Genomic DNA, 25,200 nt, shown 5'->3' with positions numbered 1-25,200 from the left:
GTCACCTGGCAAGGGGCACCTGGACAGCCCCAGGAGAGACCAAGTCACAGCAGAAAGTAAATTCGCGAACAACGGACTAAGAACTCACTGTCACCACTTGGGTTCATTTTCCCCTCGTTAGCTCTCCTTTGTTTTGTGCTAGCAATAGTTACATCTCTCTGCACTGGGTCACCATCAGCTCACCACATCCTGAAATGGTAAGAAAATCAGAAAATAACCCTACACCAAAGAAAGGTTAGTGCAAATTCGTGCTTCTGCTCATCCCCTGCCATGGGTTTTCTCAGCATGACCCGGCTGCACCTCGAGGTCCTGCTCTGCCGGCGGTATTCCTGGTCACCCACGATCAATCGGCAATAACCACGATCAATCCGCAATTTGTTTCTTATCCGCACACGCTACAGCTGGAGGGATGCACGGTGCCCACCTCCGCCAAGCGTGTCCCTGCGCAGGCTGGTTTGTAAATACAAACCATTTCACCTTCCGTCAAGGCCCACTTCCCAACACGCTGCCTTTTCCTTCGCAGTCTTTTTCTAAATTACCAGAAATTGCTCACATCTAAACAACGTCCTCAGCAAACACCAACAACTGGGCCAGGAACTTGGTTTAGCGTAAGTTTTGTTACCAGACTTCAATATGAGTTCACTTAGAAAGATTTAATAAATTAATAGAAAGGCTGAATCTTGTGAGATCATGTTGTATTTATTTTTACAATATCCAATTTATTAAAAATACATATTCCAAAGATGGTGTAATCATGCAGTCATTTCTACCACACCCCACAGATTTCTGTTTCTTTTTTCCTGGTTTTTTTTTTTTTTGAGAAGGATTTGTATGAGTATGTAACGAGAAAGACACAAAAAAAAATTGACATAGACAAAATTTTGAAAATGGACAGACGAAAGATGTAGGACAAGGCAAGATGAAGTCCCAAGTGCTTTGAGTGTCCCCAGACAAGAGGTAAGAGCACCGCTCTTTCTCCTGATGCTTTTTCCAATGCCAGCATACTCCAATATATATTTATACTTAGCTTAGTTAGATGCTTAGATGGGATTGTTGGATTACCATTATTTTGGTAACCAAATCTTTAACTGACAGCAATGTAAATAGGTGAACGTCCAGAGAGGAAGCGAGGATTTTATTATAAAAGCAGCAGGGGAAACGGCATCGTAATGTTCAGTGACACGGGAAGATGGCGATGTAAAGCCGGCACGGGATTAAGGTGTGTTTGCAAAGCCTGACTGCTGTAGGACCACTGACTGATCGGAAGATAGAAGCAAATAAATGTGCTATTCTCTCTGAGATCTGCCCAGTGGAGATGGAATAGCCTTGGCTCTGTGTGAAGACCCTCCAGACATTTTTTTCACTTACAAAGTGAAAGGCGTTTTGTCTTAATTTTTTATTTTATTTTTTTAACCGTAGCACGAAACTAGTCAGAGCTGTTTATCTAGATAATTTATATCCAGCAGCGGAGCACTGATGGGAAAAGGCAGCCGACGTTGCCCAGTTCAGACAACCGAGTGCTTTATGCCCTTCTCTTCCAAGGAAAATCTGCTGCTTGCTGCAGCGGACAACAGAAGAGGGGGCGGGCGGCTCGGTTTGGCTTCCTCAGCCCTACACAGACCGCCCGTGTCCTCGAGAGCGGCACCACAAGGGTCCCACTTACTGCTGTACACCTACAAACCTGCAACCCAAAGCCAGGGTTATGGAGGGCGCTGCTCTGGAGGAGCTGAGTTCATAATGAATGCCAATGGGTGGCGGCAGGGAGGGAAGAGATTTGCTCCAGCAATTTTTGCCATTAATTAAAAGGTGTATCGATACTTTTTTATTGCTACATATATCACATACACCCTCTATACATGCGCTAATGCCATATAAATTATTTTTACATTGTTAAATAAATTGTGTTCTGTTCCATTCTCATGTTCCAGCTTCACCCAGAAGAAAAGGTAAAGCGTTTTTACTTGGCAGATAGCCCTTAAAGCAAACAGATGAATAATATTCTGTCATACTTTCCAAAGAGCAAAAACCAGTTGCTTGTGCCTGACTTTGAAAGTGGGAACACATTGGCTCTGTTTCATAACAATATTTCAGAAATGCGAAGGCTGCATTTTGCTTTGCAAAAAGAAGAGAATTGCCCAGACTTGCACGTCACTGTGTAATTTAAGCAGAAGTCCTGTGTAATATAAGCTATTGGTGTTTTGACACCCCTTTAAAGTCACGGGGCAGCTAGGGCTTAGCTGGATCACTAGAAATGCAGCGGTATAAAATAAAAAATGAATAATGCTGGGCTTTGTCATCACCAAACTTACAGAGTCCCACAGCACCACTGATACGCCTCCTTCCCTAAAATAATCAAAAAATAATTCAGTGAGCAAACATGGTCTGACTGAGGAGCTATTTTACTTGGTTAGCTGTTCTTCCCCACTCCGCACTGATAGCTGGTTTAACGCGATGCCTCCAGATGGATAAAGCCCCCAAAATGAATGCGACTTTGGGCTGCTGTTCTGCATAGCTTAGCACAAGGGATGGCACCGAGCGGCCCAGCTCTGAGGCCACATTAGAGCCATTCCCTGCTGAACCTGGGACAGCCGGAACATCCTGATTCCCCTACATCTCCCGGGCTCACAAACTCTGCCCCGAGCACTCGCGGGACTGCAGAGGAGGTAGGTTTGTGCAGGGAAGGGAACGGCGCTGGGGGGAGCTGATGTGGTTCCCACTAACCAGAGCCGGGCAGCGCCGCAGAATCCTCAGCTTTGGAAGCTTAATAAAATACATCTCTCAGGCAATTAATCCCTTGGCAAGGATGCACCGATTCATGACTGCTTGTTTTTCTTTGTCATCGTAAGAAAGTTTTACAGCGCCTCTATCACCATCACTCACTTTCGGAAAAGCAAGAGCTGCCCGGAAGAGCTCAGTAACGGTGGCCACAAACTTCATTTAAATATCAACCAAAAATAACTAAATTAGCTGGGACGTCAGCCTCCGAGATTCACTCCTTTTCTCCTCTTAAACACTTTATAACAATCCCTTCCCTACCAAAACTCCTCCCGCGAAGTCGAGAGGCATTCCTGCGAGCGGGAGAGGCGGCAGCGCCTGCTCGGCAGCTGCAGCTGGTTAGGGACCGACCCTGGTGCGAGCGTTTGGATCGCTGCTGGCAGATCTCTGACATCATTAGGCAAGACGAACTGCAAGTCATATGCTCGCAGTTATGGGAATGGCAGGAAACCTCTCGCACTCATGTTTTGTTTGACAAAGCTATTTTAAGGTTACGCTTGGAAGGTCGCTTCGCCGAAGTTTCGAGATGCGGGGGGAAAAATGTAAAATGTTTCTGAAGAGCAGGCAGGCAGGATAAGATTACGAGTGCTGAGCATTGCCTCTTCTATCAGACCTTCGTGCTGCACACCAAAACACCCCCCCCCTCCTCCTGGACCCTCTCACGGAGCTGCGATGATCTCACACACACGTCCCTTATCCGCCTCTCATCAGGCATTAGCTCTAGATAAGGAGCTTTTGATGGAACGACCGTCGGCAGCACCCCATAAATCGGCTGCGTGAGCGATACCAGGCTGCCTGGCAGCCCCGCCGGGGCTCATTCCTCCGTCTGATGGCCCTGGGGAGCAGCTGGACAGGACCAGACCACGTCACACCCACACTTGTCTCCTTTGTGGCCAGAAAGTAGCACCCAAACTGTCCAACAGTCCCCAAAAGTAACCCCCAAACGGTCCCACAGCCCCCAGTCAGCCCCCCAGGCCACCGCCGTGTCTCGGTGCAGCTTGCTGTGCACGAGTAATCCCAAGGCTCTGGATCCAAGGGAGCTCCTCACAACCACCTCCTCCTTTCACGTACACCACAGCTACCCAACTGACCCACCTGGCCGGGATGCTGATAACCCCTGGAGACCGTTCTCCATCCTGCCACAGGGGGGAATTACTGCTATGGCACGAGACTGGCACTTTTTTTGCGCAGAAACGGGAGAACAACACCTTCCTGCCTCGCGGGGCTCTCCCAGGGGGATACACGCAGGAGCACAGAGAGCCAGCCACGTCACAAAGCGCACACTTCGATTGTATTCTGCCTCTTGTCAGATAAAAGCCCCCAGTGTCAAGGAATTTATTCATTATTTAGTGATGAAGTTAAGGAGGTTGTTTAGATTTCATTCAGCTACAACACAGATGACGTTGTGTGCCTCTTCCCCACAAATTTGACTCTTTTCCCCTCAAAATTTACAGAAAAGTGCACCTCTGCAATGCATTTTGAAACGAAAAGAAACTTTACATATAGCAGAAATACAGTCAGGGTTCAGACACCTTTCAAACAGCTTCATCTGGACATTAAGGGCTTTATTCCCAAATATTTAACTGCCCCTTTACAGGCATAACGGGGCCTCCGAGCGAGTGTTCATGCAACTGATACCACATGAGAAGGTCTCTTTACACCAAATGCGTGGCATAACCTGGCTTTACTGCATAAGGAGCTCGGTCCTCCGAGGAGCACTGGCTTGAGAAAACAGCAGGGAAAAGGGCGCTTTGAATCCCTGTTAATCACAGAAGCGAGTGAGAATAATAACAAGGTTTTAAGTAACACCTTTTTGTTTGCCTTACATTAAATCTCCTTTGTCAGATGTCCTTTTTATAGGAAAAATTAACATTTAACATTTTCCATTTAGCTTTGCTAACGATTCCTGTCTGTCTCACAACTGCTTATTCATTGCTGACAACTGAAACTGCCCAAGTGTTCTGCAGGAGATTTTGCTGCTGCTGTCCGACACACACCAACTTTCGCAACACGACTGTCGAGTCTTCTGGAATACATAGGAAATAACATACATTCATAAACGAGAACATCACAAACGAAAACAGTTAATCCAAAGCAAAAGATACTTTTTTATGGCATTAACACACAGACCATTTCAATAACGTGGGAAAGTCTCTTCATTTTCAAGCTGCTTTCCCATCCTATGAATTTTTTGCCTTTTCTCCCACAGAACGGCACCCAAACATCCTATTCTCCCGCCAAGCATCTAAAAGACCTGGCTTGTTCCTTGATAAAACCACTGCAGATTGTTTGCTGCCCACAGGGACAACAGAAGAAGGCAACATCCCACTCCCTCCTCGGCCTCAGGTCACTGCAAGTACAGCTCGGAGCCATTTGTAACCGATACGAAATCTTGCATGGCTCCAAAAGTCAATAGTGAACACTACAAAAGGAGTTTCAGGACTTCTGCAGCCCATTTTATCTCTCACTAATTTTTTCCTGCTCTACCTTATTTTCTTAAGTCACAGCTTTTTTTTTTTCTTTTTTTCTGCTCCTCCCTCCCTTCTCCTTCCTTCTAACATTTAATTTGTCTTATGTGACTCAAGTAAGCCTTTCTTCTGGTGACCTAATATTTTAACCTTAAGCATGATGAAAAACAGACTTCACAAATCTGACACTTGAATTAAAAGTGAAACACATGCCTCAGCAGAAGTTAATTAAAAATAATACATATAATGTTCGCTTGTTTAAACTATTATTTGACCAAAAATTTGCACCCATCAATAACTACCATAGTCCACAATCACAGCAAAAAAATAAGAGTAACCACCATAAGCACAAGCTCACTGCAAACCTTAGCTATTTTACTTCTCCTTTTATTTAATAAAACCTTATAAAGACCCTGTTGAAGCTGCTGAGCTCTGCCCAGAGAGATGGTGGAGCACACGCTGTGCGTGATGGCCCACATGGGCCTGGCACGGGCACATACAGCACACCGGCACCAAATGCACGAGCCCGGTACCTGCTCAGCTCTTTGAACTGCTGTTGGATGCCCGACTCCTAAGTCAGATACGGGTTGCGGATAAATAATTTTACAGGCACGTAGCCTTGCTCCTCTGGACGTGGGAAGTCTAGCCCTGAAATGCACATATGTGGTCCCCTTGCAAAGGAAGGAGAGCAACTACGTGGAAAAGAGTGACCTGAAATCCCAGACTCCTTTAAAAATCCTAGTGGAAAACACATTTTTTGGAAGGGCTTTCCTCGGAGTTATGTCAAGGTACAAATGCAGCGTTTTTCTCTGCTGACGAGCAGTCTGGGGGTTGCTGGGTTTATGAGCATAATGCTCATACTTCAGCTGGGGGTAGCCGGTAAGTCCAAAACCATTTTAAGCAGTTAGTCTTATTGAAATAGTTGGTCAAGTTTAACAACTGTGAAAACATTCAAAGTTCACATAACTTGCAGGTCTATCATAAATTCTGCTACTGACAGACACACATAAATAGAGGCTGCTCAGCTGGGAATAGCCAGTCTGCTTTAAAGGGCACCACGAGTTATATTAAACTGAGAATGTCTTGTGAAAAAGATTGCTTTTGAGATAAGAAACTCATTCTTAACACAACAAACACGAGTGAAAATATGCTTCAGTGAAAATTAAGATCTGTCCATCCACTCCCCAATGGTAACAGGATAAGGCAGAGGGAACTTGTTTGTTTTCTTTAAAAGCATTATGCCTCGCTATGTAAGCTGCACAGAGCAGCGTGAAGCAACCACACTTCAGTTACTGGGCTCGGGACCAGCAGATTCATATTTCAGCTAGCCTTGAGAAAGGCGCCTAGCCTAAATTATGAAAAGCCTGATTTGAAGGAAGAGCTGCATAAAAACCAGCTTTCTACTCAGAAACAGACCAGATCCATCCTAAAACTTCTGTTTGTAGGACAAGAGGCAGTCACTGTCATTTTCTCCTAATACCCCAAAAGTGAGAACAGGTTACAACACACCTTCCGTTCTATTTTTCTGGCAGCAGCACTGAAACAAGCAAATTCTCACCTCCCTTAGTTGTTTTTTTTTCTTTTTTTTGTCTCATTGTAGTAAATAAAGAAGGAAACATGGCAGATTTTGCAAGGCCAAACAGTTAGAAACACTGCAAACTTCAAATGTGTGCCCGAGCAACCCAAAGAAAAGCCCAACTTGTTTGCAATAAGGTGTTGTACAAAACATGTAAGATAATGCCATTTTGTAGTTCATCTGCAGCCAATAGCTGGTATTCAAAGTGGAAAAAAGTATGTACTTTCCTGCTCTCCACACCAGTGCCATGTTTCTTCTGATTCACGTGGCAGAAAAAGGAAAAGTTACACATTTTCCTGGACTGGTTGTCCAAGTTTTCAAGATATGCAATAAGTTGATGGTTACCAGCAAATAAAACTATCCCAAATGTTTTATTTGGTTTTATTTTATTATTCCAATGTGTCAGCAACTGAAAATACTGATATGACTGAGTTCTGCATTAGAAGTAATTAGGCTAACCTGCCACGATGGATCACAAATCTCTAAGAGAATTTGCAATCTGTGTGCTTGGACGAGGAGTATGCTCAGGGTCCTTCCAGCACCCAGCTGTACCACTTCGCAGAGTGGTGTCTGCCAGCTTTCCTACCTGCTTCCAGCCTCAGCACGGCCCAGCTGAACAGCGTGACACAACATTTCAGCTGTAACTCTGAAATTAATTGGTATCGATAAGGTTATATGTATGCTATGAATTATATCAATGCATTCCCTCACTGGAAAAATATTATTTAAGATAAAAGTAGCTCGGAGAACTGTTTCTAAAACCTTGCTTTAATAAAGTCTGTCCTGGCATACTTTTACAGTTGCACTTTATCAAATCTAAAAGCTGGTTTTTATCTTTGAGTAGGTGAAATGCTGGTTTGTATCAATACTAACTCTTATCATGGTGTGGTAATATAAAACATGCATTTCACAACTGCATAAAAAATTAAGTGAGGATTAAGCCAAACATCATTTAAAAAGTCATGCACACACACAATCCATGCAGCAAAGTGATTTACGCACAGCACGTGTGAGATGAAAATCTAAGGCAACACCAGTATTTGTACGCTGTTGCTCCTTTTATCCAGCCAAGGAGCTTAATTTCGCCAAGACCATGACTGTCTATTTTGTCCCATAAAAGTGCCTGACATGCCAAGGATGGTGTAACATTCCTGTGTTACTCACACTGAGGAAAAGTACGGAGCAGCTCCGCAGACATCCATGGAGTTGCTCTGGGCTTATCCCCATAAGCTGAGACCAGAATCCAACACAGTGGCAGCTCCTGATGCCAGCTACAGCCTCAAACCCAGCTCCCAGTGCAAGCAAACATTCTCCAGATCATTCCTCCACATTTATCATCGCTAAAAGCACATTGTCTCTCATTATCTTTTGCTCATTTCAAATCTGCAAAAGACTACACTCGCTGAAGACCAGATCCTCACCTGCCGGTTGTGTCCTTGTTAATTTGCACCCATTGAGGAGGAAAAATTGACACCACCTTAAATAAATGACACCATCTTAAATAAATGCTAAAAATTGCCATGAGAAGCAGAAGTCATCAAGGAGATTTCTAAAACTCGCTTAAATGCAGGTAGTAAAGAAAAGGGCTTTACCATGCTTTTAGTGCTTTGAGACCAAGGGATTCCTCGATAATTCCTATCTCCTTTTCACACAGTGGAAATGGTGGAATAACAGGGCAGAGAAAATACAAAAGTGATTTACATAACATACCCTTATCACATAAATACAAGGAAACAGTTTCTATTCCAAAAGTAACTACAGGAAATGTTAGATAGCAGCTACTAAAATCAGATCTTTTAAACATACGCAGGTCAAGAGAGCTTGAATCTAAGGCAACTTTTCCATGATCTTTTCATGGCTGTTGACTTAACAAACCTCCTGAAAGCTCTGGCACTGCTGATACCCACACACGTCATGGAAAGACCCCAGTGACTCCACGTCTGCTAGCCCTACGCCGTCCAAGACAAAACAGTGCAATGACTGAAATGAAGCCCAAACAAGAACGGATTTGAGGCGGTAACAGAGCTGGTGGCAGCTCCCAGGGGTTTGTGGAAAGGAGACCTCTCAGACGGACTTTGGCAAAGTCAAGAGTTGACTTGTAAAGATAACAACGTTTGTATATTTAGAATCTTATAAAGGCATTCGACTTCACACAGCACAAACCTGTGCAGAAGTTAAACACATAAAATCAATGTGATGCTTATTTTTTTGCAGGGATGTGTTCCAGTTAAGTCAAAAGAAAGATCTGAAACATAACATAACTGAGGGGGAGAAAAACTAACTACAGCTGCCATTACCCAGGCTGTGTAGGTGGAGGACTGCACCAGTCTCTTCTCACCTCTAAAACCTCTGAATCTCTAAACTGGCTGTGAACTCGGGAAGGGGATCGCCTTGCTGAGCGCTCTTGGTGCTAACTGCCGGGCAGCACTGTGGCAAAGAATGTCTCCATTCATCTCAAGCAAAATCATGATTGAAAGAAAATGTATTTATTTTAAGTACGTTTACTGACATAAGACATTTGCCTGGAAAGCCATGGCAGGGTAACGTTTGCGACTAATTTTTGCTTAACATGGATCGTTGTGGGCTCAAGCATCAATAACAGCATCCAACTAGTAACAGGTCAGATAGCTCCTTTCCTTCCCACTGAGGTAGCCACACACATATTTTCCTGTTAACAAGATCAATAAACTTGACACTTTCTGAAATCGATGATTAACTCCTTTTACAGTATTTGAACTCGCCCAGGGTTACTGCTTTGAACAGCCAAGGCTCAAGTGTTGTGCATGTTTTTAATTATCAGGATAAATAATGTAACACCTTATAATCTTCTTCCCTGCACTTGATGATTTTGTGATGAAGGAACACAAATTGCGAGCAGGTAGGTAACTACATGCAAGCGGGTTGTGCAGCGATGTTATCTTTATAGGAAAACTCCTTCTGAAGGTTTTATACCACATGGCAGTAGTGAGAGCAGCTTGGGTCAATACAGATTTATTCCCATTTTTAATGTTTTTACTAGACTGAATAAACACACGCCCTGAGACCGAAACCACTGGTTCTCCTAAAGGCTGTGGAAGCCCTGGGTAAATGCTTACACTGGCTGCAGGAGATCGACACGTCCCCGCAGCAACGTGTGGCACTGCGAGCTCAGGGTGGGCACGGCTCCCTCAGGCCTCACGCGGGGCTTCACCGCCCCTTCGTCACGGGGCTCTTGGTCACAGCGCTCACGACACTGGCTGATTACAGCGTGCCAGCCGATGATACTGGGTGGCCCTTCTAAACTGCTCATCCATGCTGATTTTCATGTGGCCTTCACCAGAGAAGCCTTACAGCGTGCTGCTCCTGACGCTCCCTCAGGAGCAGGCCCGCTGGGCCAGCCCCAGGGAGGCAGGATACCGTTCACACTGGAAGGAGAGGCACCCCATAATCACTGAGATATTTGTGAAATTGGGAGACTTATAGATACACTGGGGAAGGAAATTTAGCTGCTGGCCGGTTCGCAGCTGGGGCAGCGATGTGGAGGGGTGGGCAGCGAGCAGTCCACCACACAGCCCCAGGGCCCAGGCCTGGGCTTTTGTAGCTCCCGTCAAACCCCTGCAAAAGGCACATCCCTACTCTCAGTACGTCATGTCACAGAGGGCCCAGGGAAAATGTCCACTTCGTTAGGTGAAAAGGCAAAGGCTCAGTACTGAGTCCTCTGAAAAAGGAGCCCACAGGAAGGGGACAGGAAGACAGGGTCACGTATGGAGCGATTGCTTTTCACGAGGATGAAGGAGAGCCTGGGACAGGAGACAAATCCATCACACAGAGGCCACAAATGGTTTTTATGCTGCCTTTTTCCCTTCCAGTACCCAAGTTTTGTCTGTAATACTCTAAGTTATTAATATTATTATTTGTTCTCTTGAATAATTGCTACCACGAGCAACCGGAGCTTTTACCACCCTAACGGTATGAATGCTTCACCTTACTTCAGTTTTCAGCCTGTTGGCAGTGAGCCTGGCAGCCAGCAGGTAAAACAAAAAGCTGTGCAAAGGTTTGCCCAGCGTTGAGCCGCTGCATGCTGCCAAGATCTGATGAACCTCCAGCAGATCTCTCGTTGCTCCACATCAGTGCAGACTGAAAATGGCAGAAGAGGATTTGTTTAAGGAATATCAGTGACAGCTGGGCACTAAAGGAAAAGAACAATGAAACGAGAAAGAGATTGAGAATTGCCCACTGAGATTTCACTACCTGGTTTTGCAGGATATTTTATTACAACCACAGAAGTATGTATTATAAGCCTTTAAACAGGATTTCCCTTATAATTAAAGGCCTTACAGCAAAGGAGAATCTCACCGTACCTTGGGGACAACCTCTGACATTAACTGGTTTCTGAAAACTCTGACTACTTCTTTATTTTACCCCTTACACCTGACCAAATCCCACAGCCACACGAATGGCCAGATGCCCAGAGAAGTGCCCTAAGAACGTTTGGCCACCAGAAAGAGCTCCATCTTAACCTATGACCCTCCCTCCCCAAAACTGCAGTACCCGGCTCTATTTTAGCAGCTCTTACATGAAAAGCCATTGGAGATGAGACTGTGCTGTACATACACCCAAATAAAACAACAGAACAATAATCTCTGCCAGAAACGTTTGGATATCACATTGCCTGAATACAATACAAATCTGGGTCTACTCACTCGCCAATCACAGAGACCCTCCAAAACATCAAAATCAAATTTTATTTGCTCTTTTTGAGGTCAAGACATGCACTCAGGACAAGCCCTTACCAAAAAAAAAGAAAAAAAAAAAAAAAGGCAGCACAAAGATAGGCTCTGTTCAGCTAGTACTGTAACCTGACACAGATCAGGAGGGTGACATGCATTGTTACTGTACTACGGTCAGATCTTACCTCCCAGCCTTTAGGCTCAAAGAAATCTTTATAAGGCATTTAAATCACCCCTATAATTACAGCTAAATGAGACTTTTTTTTTTCGAGGAGAATTGTCTTAGATAGAAAAAACATCATCTTCTGAAAACTGGAATGTTTCATAAAACACAGTGGTTTGGATGCCGTTGCTGCTGCAATCCTTTAGCAGGGTTTAGCAGAAGGGTTTCTGGGCTAGAGGAAACTTGGCCTCAAAATCACTGTTTTTGGGGAAGACCACGAGGGAGATGGGGAAAGCAGGTTATATCTGTGCTGTACGGCACAGCCAAGGCCTTCCTCCTCTACGGTGAGCACGTGCTGGGCTGGGGGCTGTGCACTGCTCGTTCCCATGAGAAAAATGCCTAATGGTCTCCGCTTCATTTCGACATGGAATGAAAACAGATACAGAAGGCTCAACATTTTTAATCAAATGCAATTCCTTTTTACCAGCCAGCCTTGGCTGCAGCCCTAACATGGAGCTCAGCAGCACGGGTCGCCCGTCCTGGGGTGCGTTGAACCAGGCAAGTTCTGGCAAGGAGTGCGGTGGGAAAAAGGCCCCCGTGGGACATTAAAGATCTATAGCTTAAACAGGAACAATACTTGGCCGCTCTGACTATGTGGTTTAACTCACAAGACTCGGTTTATTAGCAGACTTAGTCCAACACCAATTGCTAACTGCATAATGATCACATTTTTTTGCAACAGTTAAAGACTATCTCCACAAATATGGTATCCTGAAGGCTGCAGGAGATGATCAGGGTGAGGAATGCAACTTCTCAGCTTTTCCTGATTTTTTTTTTCCCATTCTGTTGCCAAATAGAAGAAAGAAACTTCAATATGATGCTCACTTTGCTCCTTTTAAAACAAATCAGGAAAATGAGCACAGTCTGTAACTCAAGGTCAAATTATATAATTACAGGATTTCCTTAAGTGTTTGTATAAGCCTAATTTTCTAATGATTCACTGAAACTCCTCAAAGAAAGGAGAATCTATCCTCTCCTGCTCTTCATGTATCAGCCCCTTAAGGTTTCTGCATGGGATTTGAAATCTTCCTAAACCCAGTGTTAAAAGACAGGAAGGTATCTGAGCCTAGTTCACAATGACAGCGTAAATTCCTCTTTTGGTGTTATCTTCAGCACTTACTGAACACAGTCAAACAAACCCAGTGCAACAGGACTAATGCAGCATGGCTAATTGAACATGCTAAATATAAAAGGCACAAGACTGACCCAGTATTTCCAAAATGCTGGAAGCCGAGCATTTCCCAAGCAAATAATAGCAATGTCACGTTTTTCTCTTCACTTCCAGGCAGTGACTGTGCTTTTGCTGCTGTCCTCAGGTAGCACAGGGCAGCTGCTGAAGTGACCAACAGCCGAGCGCTGAACGCCGTGCCGGCACAGCACCAGGCGCACGCTCAGCCCTGGATGTGGCCGTGCCTCTCCCTCCCTCCCAAAGCTGCCTGTGCTTGAAAAAGATTTGGTGAGCAGGCAGCAGTACCATTCATAAGCAGCCAAGCTGGCTTCAGGACAAAACACTGGGGTCAGCGTTTCAGCTCCCCAAGTCTGCTGGGGTCCTGCTACAAACCCTGTCTGCAACGCCCGGGGTTATTGACTATGGGCAACCGGGTCGTATTAAAGCCTTGGAGAAATACAAGTACAAATACTCTTCAAATATTATCTGTAGCATTCCACAAAGACCATTTCTATACCAAACGCTTATTTGCATATGTAGTTGCTACGGGTGATAATGCGCAGAATGAAAACAAACACATTTCTTAATAGCACATTGTCTTCTCCTACGTATTATAAAAATGCATTAGGCAACTCTGGCTCCCGATGCCCAAGTCATAATGTGTTTTACTCCCTTCTCTCTGCCTACCTAAAAAAATATTGACATCAGTGTGATTAATTTGTTTTCAGATAATACAACTATGTCTCCCTATCGTGTCATACCTTTCCTTCAGACCACATGAAGACAGAAGGGCTTTCTGTTTGCACTACAGGACAGATAAGAGTGGAACACTGTAGTTAAAATATGTAAAAATATTTATCAGGTACCCTTTCAAAATGAAAAGCACTTTCTAAGGTAAATCTCGTTCCAAACTCCAGGCCAGTTTCTTTTCTGCAGATTTACCGTAGCATAACAAAACACAATTTCACCCACTTCATTGGTAAGAGCTGGGGTAAGAGCTCTGCAGCAGAGACCTCAAATTTTTGCAGCATTCCTCACATGAAAGCCCCTGGATGATGCACGGCCACAGCAGACAACAATAATCCATTAGCTCGGGTATCGGTCTGGGCCTCCAGAGACAGAGCTCAATTCTCTGTCTCGTTACAGGTTGTATATGTAATATTTTGAGCAAAAACCCAAGGGTGTCAGAGCCAGACAAGGTGACCAGCATGACTTCAACTGCATCTGAGCTAGCATAAAACAGCTGCAGCGAAGGCGACTGAAGCACACCTTTAATCTCACTCTGGCTCAGTTTCCCATATGTGCTCTGGGAGATAAGAGAAGGTAAAGAGGCAAAGGAGCCTGGGATTCTCAGATAACATGTATATTTAGCTGTGTAAGTACCTTGAAGTAGATAAAATGCACTAGAACACTGGCTATGACCAATTCATTTAATACCAGACATAAATATGGCATCCTAAATCCAGTGCTACATTTACCCAGAGGTTTCCATGGACGTGTGCTTGCTCGGGGAAGCACAAGAGCGTGCTCCCTCCTGAACCACACACCTGGCGGCCTCAGCAGTCACCTGGTGCCACAGAAATGTTGCCAAAAAAAAATCACAGAGGAATAACCAGGACAAGGGAGAAGGTGAGACAGCGGCAGAACAGATAAGCGTGCACCAGATCAAAGACACAGTGAAGAGCGCAAGCGCAGCTCTCCCTGGAAACATTTCGTTTCCACGACTGGCACGCTCGCAGCAGCTAATCTGACTCTCAGACCCTGGCAAGACCACGAGAGCATTATTTTCACTCGAATGAAGTAATGCAACGGAACATAACATGGTTTCTGTCAGCGTCAGCCACTCCGACTTCATCTTCAGGCTGCACGACTTTTTTGCCCAACCATATTTACGTTGGCCTCCCTGTACAACATCCCACCTGAGTTAGCATCTCAGAAGCCCCGTGGCGAAGGAAATGCATGCAGCTCCTCCACCTGCAGCCTGCGGCAAGCCTGGGTGCCCGTCCTGCGGAGCCCGGGGGCGCTGGGTGCTGAGGGCAGCAGCAGGGGGGTCGGGCTCAGGCAGCAGCTCCTGGTGAATCCACTCTCGCCTCTTTACAGGTATTTTTTCCTTCTCTAAAATTTAGCTTCTCTGGTCAAAGGGGAGAAGTCCCTCTGAAATCCTCAATCAAACGCAGTTGGCCAAGCCTCCCCGGGATGCCGGCCAGTGGTTATGCGTTTTCTCGCAGCAGAGAACCATGCTGACATCCAGCCACATGGAGCCACTGTATAAAAGATCTGTTTTACTAAAAAACCCAGATGTGTTTCACTTAAAGAAAAAAAAAAAAAACTTAATCATTGAAAAAGAGGATGGGAGAATCCTGCGGGGTTTGTGGTTTCACAAGCCTCGCAAGCAATTTCTGGGAATCACAAACCCCATTTGATTTTATGAATCAAGTGCCCCTTAAAATTACAGCCCTCTCCTCTCCTCTTTTCCTCCTCTCCTCATTCCCAGTGGTTAAATAAAGAGCAAAACAATACCATATCTTTAGCTTATATAGAGAGAAGGCTCCGTTAGGAATCAGAGGGCTGTTCAAGAGCAATACCGACACCAGGACTGGGTGTGCTCCCCACGGGAGGTACCAGTCCGTGGCACACACGTCCAGGCTGATTTACGTTCGGGCTATTGTCTCTCTGCCACGCAAGAGGATCAACAAGAGTCTCTCTCTGCCACAACAAGAGCAGTAATATTGCTGAACTAGACATTTTTTTTTTCCTTTAACATCTAAAACACCACGTCTTGTGAACTCACAGGCGGCTTCTAAGAGGTGCCATGCCATTCTTCTGAGGTTTCCACTGTAAAAAAGCCAGAAGTCTGCCTTGCCGAGTGACACATTTCTCCTGCAGGTTAAGCCTTTTCAAGACGTGTTCACAAAGCAATAGATTCCGTGTGGGTTTTGTACGCCTCCAACAGAGAATTGACATTTTCCTGAACTCTTCCCACCGGACTACACTCCAGCACGGTTTGTCTAGCTCATTTTTAGACTGGACCACATAAAAAGGCAATTTGTTTTCTCTCCCGCTACAGCTCCTTCAGCAGTTCTTGAACAGAGTGCAGGTGAGCTGCCTCTCCTCCAGCTTCAGTCACTTGCACCCAGGATTTTTCCTGGAGTTAGCGAGTGAAGTTCTGGGCAAGCACAGAGCATCGCTCCAGGCAGTGGAAACAATACAGATGGAGGAAAAAAGGACGATATTAATCGTGGAAAAAACTGGGCACACAACCATTTTCCAGGCCGAAGTACCTCTACTGTTACAGTAAATTATCCCATCTCCTGGAACCTGCTGTGCTCTCACCTCAGTCCTTGCTGTCCCCTATCTCTGTAGCCACTGGAGAGACCTGAGATTGATGTGCAGACTTCTGTGTCCTTAAAGGACCAAACCTTGCTATGGACAATGAATAAAAAATGAGTTTCAAAGTGTTGTGAAGCATCAGAACTTCAAAAATAAAGAAAAAAAAGGGCTAAATTGGTTGTTGGTGGCCTTTCGCAGCAAAAGCCAGCAGGACCTGCCTTATCTGCCAGATGAGACGCCCCTGACTCCTGCCTGCTGCGGAGGTGCCCTTGACACCATCCACTTCATGGAAACTATTTCAGCAGCCCAAGAGCCGGAGCCGGCGCAGCCGCTCAGCTCCCGGGCACGCATCCGGACTGCGGACAGTGGCGTTCGCACTCTCCCCACAGCTCCCCGGGCTGCTTGTAGCTGGCCCTGTATCTGTAGCACCTTCCGGCAAAACAAAGATAAATAATGATGTATTTATAAAGCAGGAGTGAGGGGTTTGGGGGGGGGGAAAAAAAGCATCATCATCTTTAAGCTGTGTTCCACACGTTGAGCAGCAGAGCCTGCCGATGGAATGCAGCTCCCCGGCCTTGCAGATAAGGGCTTTAAAGCTGACCTTTGCCAAACACAGGAGAGTTAAAGGAAGGACATTCAGGTCAGCCAGTGCTTTGCACTAGGGCAGTACCTTGCTTTAGTCATTCCCTTATACTGCTGCTGGAGTTTCTTCCATTCACTTCAGACTGATTTGCAAATCAGACATTTGGCTCTAGCTAACCATAACAGCGTTAAAGGAAAGCAGAAAGAATAAGGATGTAACGCACGCGTGAATTATGATGTTATCTAGCATTGCCTGTCTTCTTTTACAGAAGTTATCCATTTAACCTTTTTATTTTTAAGCTACAGTTGGACCATCTATTTTTCTGCCATCACATCAACGCAGAACTCTGCACCTATAAATTATATGAAGAAAAGTGCTGAGCATATGGATTTTTTTAAAAACATGATCCTCAAATTAAATCCTTAAATGAACAGAACCTTCCACTTATGATAGATTAATAAAGACAGCATGGGTAAAGCACGCCCACTGAGAAAGGCAGCTACTCGACATCGACTTGGTTGATTGTGTTATTTATCATAGGAGAAGAAACTCATGCTGATAAGGCACAAATAGTACCAAAGTACGAGTTTTCATTTACACAACACGTTTTAAAGAGCTTTCCCTATTTAACCACTGTAAAATGAAATGATATGTCCCTAGGATGACTTACAGTAAGTGTCATTGGTTCAGCCAACGCCAGTGGTCAGCCTTCACAGCAGGGGGAGAGAGGCCTAAGTTCCCGTCACTGCATTCCACGGTCTGAAATTAGCTGAACCCATGCACCCCCGCTCAGTTTATCCAAAGCACCAGAATTAGTGCTTTAACTCTTGAAAAAAGGGCAGGAAGATATTTTATGACCCAGCTTCCAGGACTATTCCCTATAGTGTTTTCCCTTTGGCCTCCCGTGAGTCTAACATGAAGGGAAGGGAGGACAGCCACGTGCGTGCATCTACCGCTCTGGAACTTGAACACCGAGGTTGGCATGGATGGGGGGAGTTTTCACAGGTAAACGCAGATGTTTCTCATGACTGTACCTATCGTTCATCTACTAGCAATGAGGAGTCCTAAAATGGCATCAAGACTTTGAAAGAACATCACAGTCCAAGGGCTGATGCCTTCAAAGGATCCTACACGGAACAGGCTCCAAGTTCTCTTCATATCTGAAGAAATTCACGATCAAAATACCAAAGGTATTAACCTCCAGGGCTTCAATAATATTTTCAGACAAGAAAATTTACCAAAGCTGTAGTAAATGCTCTGCTCCTCTACAATGAAGAGTACTGCTGCCTTTAAACAGTTCTTCAAACACTTGTGACATTTACTTGTGTAATGTGGAATCACTCTTCCTACAGGCACTTCCACCAAATTTTCACTAATTTCAGAGCTAATAATTTGTTCGCTAGTTTGCACGAGGAGAAGACTATGTATGAGCAGCCATACGCTTCTCAAGATATTTTTAGCACTGAAAGATGAGCAAACAGCGAGGCACAGAGTCTGAGGCAGTTCCCCCCTGCACTCCCCGACACATCATTTCTCTCTGCAGTTCAGCCCAGTGCAGCTGGAACTCGCCAGCCGCTGCAATCCATAAGGCTGCTGCACTCAAGCCACTGGCAGCAGATATGAACCAGGTTCAGGACAATGCACACTGACATTTTTTTACTCTAATTTAGCATGCCTTCCAAGTTTATCGTTTCTCTCTTGTAAGCTTCTTCCTGATTCTCTTATTTCATAGATTAAATCTGGTTAGCTGCTACAGGAATGTAAATGTTCCCCATTCAGTAAAACAGAGATGCCTGTGCACATTTCTTCGCATACGTTACCTTCCAATGTTCAATACAATGCAGCCTCTCATTAGACAGACCCACAGCCTCCCAGGGTAATGAAGTGCGATTAAATATCTTTCTTGGCTACAAATTTAAAAGGCACAATTTTGAAGTCAACTACTGCAGAGGAAGTCTCACTTTATTTTCACCTTTTCACATCTTTGTTTGTACGCATGTATAACAATGGGCAGGGCATGCTGAAAGCAAAATGAAGATCTTGCATTAAATCACTTTTGAGCCAATTTCATGTTTGATACGGAGCATATGGAAAAAAACAAAACTAGTTTGTCTTTTTCCTTGTGGTCTGGATGATATTGTGCAGACATCGCCCCAGAGCTCGGTCTGACTCTCACTGAATTAGTGGGACCATTTGCTGTCACTTCTCCATAACTGGGTGAGGCTGTTAGCTAGTTAAGATGTAGTCATTTGGGAGGGGCAGGGGGGAGAAGGAATAAATTGCCAGAAAGAGAAATGGGAAAAAGGTTCCCAAATCAATTTTGTTTCAAAAAAAGCAAGGCAATCCTCAGTGGCCCAGACAGGGAAATTCCAGCACAGCTCCCTGCTTTCTCTGCTCACAGTGCTCTCCTGTGAGCTTCTGACAGCTTGGGACATATTGCCTAATGTAACAAATTTTAGAAACCCCAAACTAGGCAGAAGTAGACCCAAAATGCACACTTTTTCAGATTATTAAAAAAAGTCTCCAAACCAGAGCACAACAGCCTCCACTCCCTGCCGTGAAGCTTTTCTCCCCAGAACACTGCAGTCACAAACAGGAGTTTGAGACCGAGCAAAGAGCTCCCCTTCCTAAACCAACTCAGTAACTTCGTTTCAGGTACCTTCGAAAGGAAAGACAAAAGCACATTTTATGATGTTCCATTAGAGGGCATCCTAGCATGTCCTTTTGTGGTCAGATGCTTTCGCTAATTCATTTCCTCTGCAATACTTTGTGAACAATCTTCCGTAAAGACAGTCAGGAGCATTCACGTCCCCAAACTTTTGCATCCCTTGTAAATGTAATTCTAATTTCATTTCACTTTTCTGTTGCTGCGGTATTTCTCTTTTAACAGAGCAACTTCCTCACTAGGACAGGTGGGTTTTCAGTGTTGTTCCACATGTGTAAGGCGTGAAAGAGCTGGACACAATCACAAAATTAATTTCAAATTTCAGAACAGCTGAAGATCAGACTTGAAAAGAAATGGGGACCTACAGAAGGTGAGCAAGTTGGTTCATTTATCTTGAAACTAGAGACTGATATGTTCTCAAAGCCTACCATAGACAGAAGCTCAACTGCCAGATACAAGGTGGCAACTGCTCAGAGGCAGCAGCATGGACCCAGCAGCAGGAGCAGATCCTGAGCTCCAGGATAGGGGGAGGCTGCTGTAAAAACAACCACTACTCGAACCCAGGTATCTGATCTTTAAAAACTCAGTTTCATGACTGTTTACCACCACAGATACAGAGAGACACAAATCCAGCTTATGACCATTAGTTCCATTAAATTAGTAAGAATCCCGTAGGTACTAAAATTTACTTATAGCGACAAAGATTTTTCTGGACTGGGCTATGACAATGACATGAAGATCAGTTTTTACTTATACGGTATACTCTGTTTGTACACTGAGATCAGTTCAAAGGCTGAAGGCATCAGGGGATCTAAAGGAAATAATATTGAAAATTAAGAAGTCTAGCTTAAGAAATAGGAGTTGACATGATAACATGAAAATTTATCTACGAGACAGATAATTCAGTTACAATAAATTACTGTCCTATCTGACTTAAAGTGGAATGTAAAAGTGCTTCTGTCACACAAAATGAAAAATGAACTTCTGACTGATGAAATGCAAGACTAATGAATCAATATAAGAGACATGAAACAACTTACGATGATCCTGGACTTGCTGTTGGTGGGGGACCTGGAAAAGTGACAGAAGAAAAACAGTGTGATGAGTTATGGCGAGGTAACAAGCAGGAAGCTTTTGTAAACCTTTAAAAGATAAAAGTAACAGTCTGTCATGTTGGATGTGGTTTATGTAGTTTAAGAGGCAAGTCTCAGTTTCTCAGTACCAAAGACAAGACTGTATCCTGTAGCTGTGATTGTCTGCGAAATGCCATAGATAAGGGCAATAAACACGTGAGGGATGGATCCTGAAATTCAGCTGAGTTCGGGGCCATAACAAAAAAGGTTATAGCAAACCACAGGAGGCTTATACAAAAGCATGTTGTGACTGTAACTGGGAGAAAACAGCGTCATTTCCCCCTACCAATCTTCATTATTTTTCAGGGTATTCATCCTTGGCCTGATCCAGATGCATTGATCAAATTTCCTCTGACCTCTGCAGGCTTTGGCTGACAGCGTTTCGCTGTTACTGCCCTCGGCGTTTATATTTTGGCGAATACTCGACAGACTGAGCTCGTGTTCACCAACACAGAGCAAACTGAAGAGTCAGCTGCAGCAGTTCATACTAATGAGCATTTGCTCTAGAAACTGAATTGTAAGATTAAATATTGCTCCAGTCAGTAAAACATGAAAAATACCCAGTGCTTTCTACAGGAATGTCTACAAAAGTATCATTGTTCAGATAAAAATCTCCTAAATTTCAGATACAAGCTAAAGGACATCTGCCTTATGAGAACATCTAATGATTAATTTCTTATTATGATTTAGAAAATCTGGGACATTTATGACAAAAGACTCTGAAATGCACTGAATACACCATTCATTGGGTGTTGCTGTGAGGACTAACTAGGACTCCATGCAAACACTCTCATCCAAGTCAAGTATTTCACCCTGAACGTGGAGATGGAGGAGAAGATGCAGAAAACCCGTTTCTGGTTTGGAATCTTCCTGGTATTAGGATCATCCATGAAGGCAATCATTTCATTATAAACTTTGACGAAAATGTGATTATTTTATCTGAAAGGCATATGTATCATTAATGTGCTTCCGATCTATACTGCATTTAACATTTCCGTCCCATCTCCATCTTTTGCAAGCTGAAATTTCTCACTTACTAGAGAAAAAGGAGGTCACTCAGGCACTTGAGAATATAAGTTTTTCTTGTCTGGTCTGAATCCACTCAGGTAGCATATTAATGAACATTGCTCTTAAGTGGACCCTGTGTTTCAGTCCTGCTTCCACCAGGTTTTTATATATTAAAAGCCACCATTTCAGCTGGCAACATGGTCATCTCAGCTGAGCAAAGAGCAAACAGGCAGAAGGGATAAACTGCCAGAAATAGGCTGAAACAGGCTGCTGCTGATACCACTACATCAGTGCACTCATTTTCAGTGGATAAACACACCTTTCTTCAGAGTTTCCTGCACTGTTTTTCTAAGCAACACTTTGAACAACTTAATAGGAGAAAACCTACCAAATTTGACAAAGAGCACACCGGTGGTAGAAACAGTCTTTCTGCCATTAGTTGCAACGCACTGGAAGTAGCCGGTGTCTGTAGTGTCAAGGTTCCTTATTCGCAGTCGAGACCCATAGCTTGTGGCACGGAAGGAGATCCTCCGGGGCTCCTGGACAACCGGCGCGTCGTTCTTCAGCCAGCGAACCGTGGGAGGAGGATTGCCAGAGACTTTACAGTGCAGCTCTGCCGTCTGGCCCAGGGTGGTAGTTATGTTATTCATAGGTTCATCAAGTGTTAAGAAGTAATCTGTTATGGAAAAAGAAAAAAGGGTGAATAAGGAATTCCAGCTCAGAAAATGTCATATTAAAGTCATCTCATTCCTGTCTTTGAAAAGTAAACAAAGGAAGTGGCTATTATGTTTAGCAAAAAAACTCAAATACTTATTAATTGATAGGGCCAGTGATAGGTTCCACATAGTTTTGCATGCTAATAAAAGGAACAAATTTCACAATTTCCATTGCACTATAGTAATACTGTTTCTCTTCAAAGTTTCTTCTCCTTCTTATGCCCATGGATTTTCTCTACTTTCTTAACATCATCCTATTTCACTTCATTCAAAGCAGAAAAGGGAGATAATGCTACTTCTCTGTCTCCTTTTTCCTTTTTGCTAACCAGTAAATGTGAAAAACACCCTTTGTAAATTCAGCTGCTCATTTTATTGTCTCTGCCTTGGAGATCTGCCCCTGCTTGTGTTAGGATCCACAGAATGTACCGATATATGGAATGAATCTCTCAGAAATGAAGGTCTCACAGCCATTTTTAATTGACTTGCAGAGCAGTGCAGGCAGTATGTTGTGAATGATTTTGTACGCACCAACTGCACAGATGAAGGAATAAGGATCATATCTAGGAGATGAAGGCTTTCTTTCTTACTTAGTCTTTTTTTTCCCTGCTAAGAGAACTAAAGTTTATCTTTAATCTGAAATAGGTCTCATGATAGGTACAAGTAGCAGATCAAGAATTCTTTCATTTTGTTACAATGGGGAATGTTAAATGAAAATTTCACAAAATTAATCTCTTCTAATCCATTCGTGAGCATTGCCTTCTCCTGTCAAGTGCTATTTCATTCTGCACCGGTCAGGAAGAAGGCTATTTCTAGTTAACTGTATTCAGCATTTAATTAAATCCTTTAAAGGCAGAGAGCAAGATGGATTGGGTACGAGGAATGGAATACGCGGGCTTTCATCTCAGTGTCACAGGTTCAAATCTAACGGTGGTCATTAGTGGCCAAAAACCATTATCATCTGGTGGCTGTCTCAGCAGGGCAGCCGAGCAATGAGAAACCCAGGGACTGTACTCTGCTCCCGTGCTCTCTGAGCGAGCCCGGGAGGTCAAGAAAAGCCCATCAGTAAGGAAATCTGTGCTGTGCCGCTTACGCTACGCCGTGTTAAGGTACGTCTACTGAAACCTCCAGCAATAAGCCTGCCTAAAATTATGAAAAAGACCTCCAGCATGTAATAAAAACAGCTCAGCTAACTAACTTGCCTAACTAATCCACTTCCCTAATTAGTTATTTTAATCATGTCTTCGCTGGCTACTCCCTTCATTATGCTTTGTGAATATCAGTATCTCTTCCCTTTGTGTTTAATCTACTTAGCATGTAAGTTCCTACCCTGTATTTACACAGCACTTTATACAACGCGTCCCTGATCTCATTTGGTCCCGAGGAGCTATTAAGATAAACATTAAGCACAAAGAAACTGCCCACACATTTTTCTTTCACTGATCAAGTAGTCTTTTAATGTGCAGGTATGAAACTGCAAAGTACTACTGTTACCTCTGCTCCCGCGGATCCAGTTAGTTCAAACTGTGCATGGTGTAAAAAGAGCAGAGATCCCACTGTCTGGTGAAGACAGACAACCGGGTTCCATGTCTTTAACCTGGGCATCAGGTTGGCTTTTTAGTTCCCCAGGATCATTTCTGCATGCTTCACTGCAGGACTAGAAACGCTTGAGACTTGCATCTTAACAACCTCACTGGGAAGCATAATCTAAATCAGCACACGTATTTTTGGGTTCCCTCCACAATCTGTGTTTAATAAAATCACACTAATAGCACGGAGCTGGAGAACCACACTTAATTATCCAACGTAACATTTCTATACCACAGTCATTTATATAATTCCTGATAACATTTCAAAGAGAGTGGCTCAGACATCTACAATCTAATACAGACAGAAAACAGAATGGCCTCAGTCCTGTGACGGTCTTGCTGACAACCCACACAGTAAATATAGTATTTTAAAGGTCCTATGGTATGCAGAGGAGGCAAATAAAGGAGTAAAGATGTAACGTAGGTTACCAAATGCAGGAGAAGGAGTCTAAAGTAAAAATACCAACAGTGAGCCAGTGAAAAATGGCTATTACAGCCCGAGTTATGGTGAAACTTCTCTGTAGGTACAACCAGAAACAACTTCTCAGTGTCAGGAGCTTCTGACTCTTCTTCAAGCTCTCTCCACTTTCCTCTACAAACTACTACAGAAACACCAAAATGAAAGGCATCTGCTAAATTCAGCTTAGCTTGGTTCTTAAATACCTACACTTTGCATCCAAATCTTAAATCTGATCAAGCAGCAGACTGTAAGGCACCTGAGATGAGATTTAAACAGGGCAAGTTCCAAGCAGCTGGAATCATCATGAGAAGATTCTCATGGATAAAACATTTCTGTAATTGAAAATAAGCTGAAGGTCTAACGGTGCTTCCAAAAAAATCCTGTAGTGTTACTGAGGCGTACCAAATTATGAGCATTCCTCCCCTTGCACGCAGTAAAGCCATCCATTGCTGCCCTTGCATTGCATGGAGGACCCAAAAAGAAGCCCAATTTTATTTTTAACACTTTTGTCCAACTCTCACCTACCAAAGCCCATCAAATCTCCAAAGCTACTGCTACCATCCTCTTCTTTTAATAACACCTATGCAAAGAACATAGGAAATAATTCCTGCCTGTGTCCAGGTTTCTGTCCAGGCCGCTCCCCATCAGCCACTCGCTGGTGCCGTCGGCATTAACACCACCTCCTTCTGGGACAGAAGAGGCCAAGAAAAACAGGGCTAAATCCACCTTTTGTGCACTCAGCAGGAGGTGAGCACTGATGAAATGGGAAGAAGTTGCTGCTTGTACATGTGATGACGACA

At 44.0% G+C, this 25,200-nt stretch overlaps 1 protein-coding gene across 3 annotated transcripts in view; it reads right to left on the bottom strand.

Annotated features, from left to right (window-relative positions):
* ROR1 (receptor tyrosine kinase like orphan receptor 1) overlaps positions 1 to 25,200 on the bottom strand; it is a 157,134-nt gene that overhangs the window by 17,240 nt on the left and 114,694 nt on the right. For all 3 annotated transcript variants that reach the window (XM_083845691.1, XM_083845692.1, XM_083845693.1), the window contains 2 exons: positions 22,027 to 22,314; positions 20,538 to 20,568 (listed from right to left, as the gene is read on the bottom strand). In XM_083845691.1, coding sequence (XP_083701817.1) covers positions 20,538 to 20,568; positions 22,027 to 22,314 — 319 coding nt within the window. The remainder of the gene's footprint in view (positions 1 to 20,537; positions 20,569 to 22,026; positions 22,315 to 25,200) is intronic.

This window comes from Anser anser, assembly GCF_964211835.1.
Source record: "Anser anser genome assembly, chromosome: 8".
NCBI classification, from domain to species: Eukaryota; Metazoa; Chordata; class Aves; order Anseriformes; family Anatidae; genus Anser; species Anser anser.
Note: the sequence above shows the minus strand (reverse complement) of the source record. Positions and strands in the feature narration are given on the sequence as shown.